The sequence below is a fragment of the Brachycentrus maculatus genome, unplaced genomic scaffold (genome assembly GCF_059751285.1).
Source record: "Brachycentrus maculatus isolate JH-2025_06_01 unplaced genomic scaffold, ASM5975128v1 h1tg001051l, whole genome shotgun sequence".
In the NCBI taxonomy this organism is placed as follows: Eukaryota; Metazoa; Arthropoda; class Insecta; order Trichoptera; family Brachycentridae; genus Brachycentrus; species Brachycentrus maculatus.
The window spans coordinates 13,388-18,119 of NW_028281759.1; the positions used below are offsets into that span (position 1 = coordinate 13,388).

At 38.7% G+C, this 4,732-nt stretch overlaps 1 protein-coding gene across 1 annotated transcript; it reads right to left on the minus strand.

The window, feature by feature from the left end:
- Positions 1 to 893: 893 nt before the first annotated feature.
- On the minus strand, positions 894 to 3,467 carry LOC148299613 (elongation factor 2-like). Its single transcript, XM_088275885.1, is given in 3 exon segments — positions 894 to 1,125; positions 1,127 to 3,295; positions 3,297 to 3,467. Coding segments are annotated over 3 exon segments (2,565 nt in total). The 3' UTR covers positions 894 to 900.
- Positions 3,468 to 4,732: the final 1,265 nt, after the last annotated feature.

The following is a 4,732-nucleotide window of genomic DNA, read 5'->3' on the forward strand; positions in this document are numbered from 1 at the left end:
ATATTTATTCGCATATGAATATGCTGTTCTCCTCTTTCAGCCACCAGATATTGCACACAAGTAGAAATTGAGTTGATTACCCTGTTTAGTTCAGGCATTTTTAATGATTGAAATGAAGTTGGATCCACTCTTTAAAATGCCTGGTGAATTAAATAATACTATCCTCGAAATCTAATCAATATTTGAACCATAATGAATAAGGAGTTCCAAGTCATCTCGTCTCATGACGAGGAACGCGCATCAGACTATTCGATCGATCATTATTTCAGTCATAAAGTGTTATAGCTCAAGAATATATCCTAGGCAAAGATTTTCGAAATCGGGCACAAACAATTCGATTCAATTTGAAAATATTTAGTTCTTATTTGACAAAAAGCATGACGAATCTAAGGAGAAACAGTTAAATTACTATAACTAGTTTGTTGATTCCATCTCGCAACACTATCCAAGTCACTTAACTCCAAGAGCTCGAGGTCGAAAGAAATGATAGCCTAGGCCGGCTCGCGAGAATACACGAAAATTTGATCGTAATTAGAAAAGGTGGAGAAACATCAATATGGAAACTCAGTTAGTCTACAAGGGAGAAATATATAAAAATTAGGACACGTCGCTCAGGAATTACAAAGAAATATTAATGCCAAGCCGATGGATGCACAAAAAATTATGGTCGCAATCGATCAATTCTGTCCATAGATCTCAAAAAAGCATTCCCGGCATTTGAAAATAAAGGATGACGGACTATTCCGAGCAATGAGCAACCATTTTCTCAAGGAGAACCAACGAATTGTGAATAGTCTGGAGCATCAAAATGAATGTAAGCCACATAGTAGATCACCGATCCTTTGATGGTTCATTGATTCTATTTAGTATGGTATTTTGAAATTTATTCTACATACATCATCACATTCTATCCAAATAGTCTTCAAGGAGTGGAATTTCTTCTTTAAGGCCTTTTCTCTTTCTGATGTTGATAACGATTTCACCTGCTTTAGCATCAATCAATGGAAGCCCCTTAATGATTTGCCAATGGTCGAAAACGCATTGTGGGAAAGCCTTTCCTTGAGTGTTTCCTCTCAAGGTACCTGTGAATCCGAACGATTCAGCGACTGGCAAAAATGCTTTAACCTTTGATAAAAAATATATTTACGACTGTGAGAGGGGTTCCTGCAATCTGATTCTCCTCAACGACTTAGCCTCTTCTTTGATTGAGAGTCTGGTAGACACCACCCATGCAGTCCATGGGGGCTGTGATGTCGCAAGAAAATATCGGCTCTAAGAGGGTAGGGGAGGAAAGAAGTTCCAAAGCATAATAAAGTCGACGAGCAGTTGGCATAAGCTGTCCTCCTCCTCTGTGAATGGCATCGGTATGGAGTTCGCAATCACTAATATTGAATCTCATGCCTCTCATGTTTTCCTCGCACAGAATTCCTTGCTTGGAGGCCCATTGGAAAGATGACACCAGGGATTCCTTGATTTCATTCATATATTGCACACCTTTCGTGATGTCGACAACCATGTTCGGGCCAGTGTTTTAAGGTCCGAAACACCAAATTTTAGCTGTATCATCTTTTTCCCAGCCGAATTCATCAACCAATCTTTTGGCTCTTTCTTTAATATCTTGGGTTGGGCTGATATCATTGTTCTCAATAAGGTCTGGAAGGTCCTCGTGGAGTGGCTCGGCAGAACCGTGGATTCTGTTATGCTTATTTTGAGATTTCGCCATTGCGACTTGAGAGGAAGGCTCAGTCATAGTTTCTTTATATGTGACAACTGGGTCTGATCTAATGATTTCGCATTGAGCATAATCCTTTTCAAGATCATTCAGGCAAATTTCGACATGCAATTCACCGCACCCAGCAATGATGTTCTCTCCTGTTTACTCACGAGAGCAGACAACTAAAGGATCAGATTTGGATAGCTTTTTAATTCCTTCGACTAGCTTTGGGAGATCGATGGGATTCTTTGGCCTTACTGCGACTCGGACAACTGGGGAGACAGAGTACCTCATAGGACGGATGGGATGGGTGTCAGGGAAGTCGCAACTGCCGATGGTTCCAGTTTTAATCAAGTACTGGTCAATACCTGATAAGGCAACAGTGTTTCCACAAGGGACATCAGAAATCGACTCAGCGGTTCTGCCCATCATCAAAACAGTTCTTGTGATATTCTTTTCATAGAGATCCTATTTTCTTCCTGGCTTGTAGTTAGCAGCCATAATTCTGACTTTTTGTCCGGAAGTAACTGTTCCTGAGAACACTCGGCCAAAAGCGTAGAAACGTCCTTTATCGGCAGCGGGCACCATCTTTGAAATGTAAATCATCAATGGACCCTTGGGGTCGCAGTTTCTCATTCCTGTGGCAGCGGGGTCTTCTTGAGGGCCTTCGTAAAGATAAGAGGTTCTGTATTTTTGGGCCACTTTGGGTGATGGAAGATGGAGAATCATCATTTCCAAGAGGCAGTCAGCAGCGGGTAGCCACTTGCTCATCACACCTTTCAACAGATGTTTATCTGTTAAGTTTTTATCTTCCTCAGAGAGTTCCACTTCCAAAGTCTTTAACATTTTTAGGTATTGTTCTGAGTTTCCGTCCATGATAGATTGGCAGAGTTTGCAGATGGGATCCATAATGAATTGAGCGAAGGCTCTCCTTAATGGTTTTCCTTATTCATTTTCTCCGTCAGTTCTCCACTTCTTTGCTGGTGCATCAAAATAGTTGTCACCCCACAGTTTTTGCATCATCTTATCGTAGTCAATGCCGAACTTTTTAGCATAGATTCTTGCGAATTTGTTGAGAGTGAAAGCCCATTGGTCTTTTCCTGTTCCAAAGGCAACGTTTCCAAGTGAAGGATCGCATAGAATTTCTCCCATATCTTCTGACTGATAAGTAGAAATGACCACATTAGCCATATCGATGACTCTCAAGAAGCTCTGATACATTGCTTCACCGTCAAGTTTAAGCTCGAGGATGGATCGATCAATCTTATTGACCATCAAGACTGGTTTAATCTTTTCTTGCATTGCCTGTCTGAGCACAGTTTCGGTTTGGACACTGACTCCTTCGACAGTATCCACAACAACAAGAGCACCGTCAGTGACTCTTAAGGCAGCTGTGACTTCGGAGCTGAAATCAACGTGGCCCGGGGAGTCAATCAAGTTAATAAGATACTCCTGGAGGTTTTCCTTCTTTCCTGAGTAGGAGATGTCATATTTGTAATACATAGAGACACCTGTCGATTTGATGGTGATGCCTCTTTCTTTTTCGTCTTCTCTAGTGTCTGTATATCTTTCCTTTCCTGCGTTCTGAGATATAAGAAGGATTTACCTTTTCAGCAATGATTCCTGCCTTGCAGACAAGAGCATCAGACAAAGTACTCTTCCCGTGGTCGACGTGGGCAATGACAGACATGTTCCTGATATTATCCTGGTGATCCATGATCTGCCTGATTTCCTCAATGGTAAAATTGACCATTTTCCTTTCTTCAACAACTAAATTTGATTATATCAACTAATTATAATTCTTTGATAAATATGCCCATAAAAGATGCTTAGTTTTAATTCACAAAGTTATTTGAGCATTTCTTAGCATGCCATTCGTTCAAATTTAAAGAATCGAGGCACAATAATTATTTTTTGAAAAATCTGAGAAAATGTCTGGTTTGCCATACATTTTTTAAATGCCAATATCATTAATAATGTATATATTTAATTAAATTAAATAATGCTATAATGCGATAAGCATTTGAATTCAATAGGCGAATGATAAATAATCCATTATATTTGATAGCTACTGTTATAAATAAGCAATTTTGTTCACATTTCAATAAAATTCACGCATCGAGGCCAAAAATAATTCTTGCTTCTACAGTAGTTCTTCTTTTTAATTTCTAACTTTATTTTGGATCTTTTTTTCGCCGAAGCTAGGTATAGTATCCGAAGCTATGATGATGAACATCTTCATGTGGGCTGGAACAGTATATAAAGTAACGACAACCTGAAAAATGCATTCTAGGGGATCTAAGAAGTTTAAATTGTTTTATGCTTCTTGGAAACTCATCTTTTTATTATATTGATGAATAATTAATTGATTATGCTTGCTAAATGTTCGTAATTTCACCTGGAAAGAGGCGTTCATGGCTGTAAGAGTAATTTTAGCTAGTTCCACAAAATCAAATAATAACTTAATCATATATTTCTCTTCAACAAGAAGGAAATGCCTGCAGATGTCATTTAAAACTTTAATACAACCAAAAATACTAAGAAATGAAGTTGTATGCCTTTTCCAAATGGAAACAACCTTTTATCTGACTATCTACGCTATCATTGCATGTTTGGAGGCATTCTTCAGAGTTTAATTCACAAACTGTCGAAATAGTCTAATTTTTATGTAAGGAAGGCTTCAGATTGTTAAATTTGCTAAATGGAGAGGCGCCTTTAAATGGCTTTAGAAAAAATACGCTCAACAATACACTAGGTAATCCTTTCAGCAGCAAATGGGGGAGTGATCGTTTTTTAAGAAGAGATAATGCTCAGTTATCTTACGATATAGAAAATTTATGAATTGCGTAGGTCATCTTAATTATATAAATGCTTAAAACACTTTTTTTTTTATTTTTTGAAAAAGAAGAGAATCCAATAGTTTGGCAATGATATAAATTGTTTGGGGTTGGGGTTGGGGTTGGGGTTGGGGTTGGGGTTGGGGTTGGGTTGGGGTTGGGGTTGGGGTTGGGGTTGGGA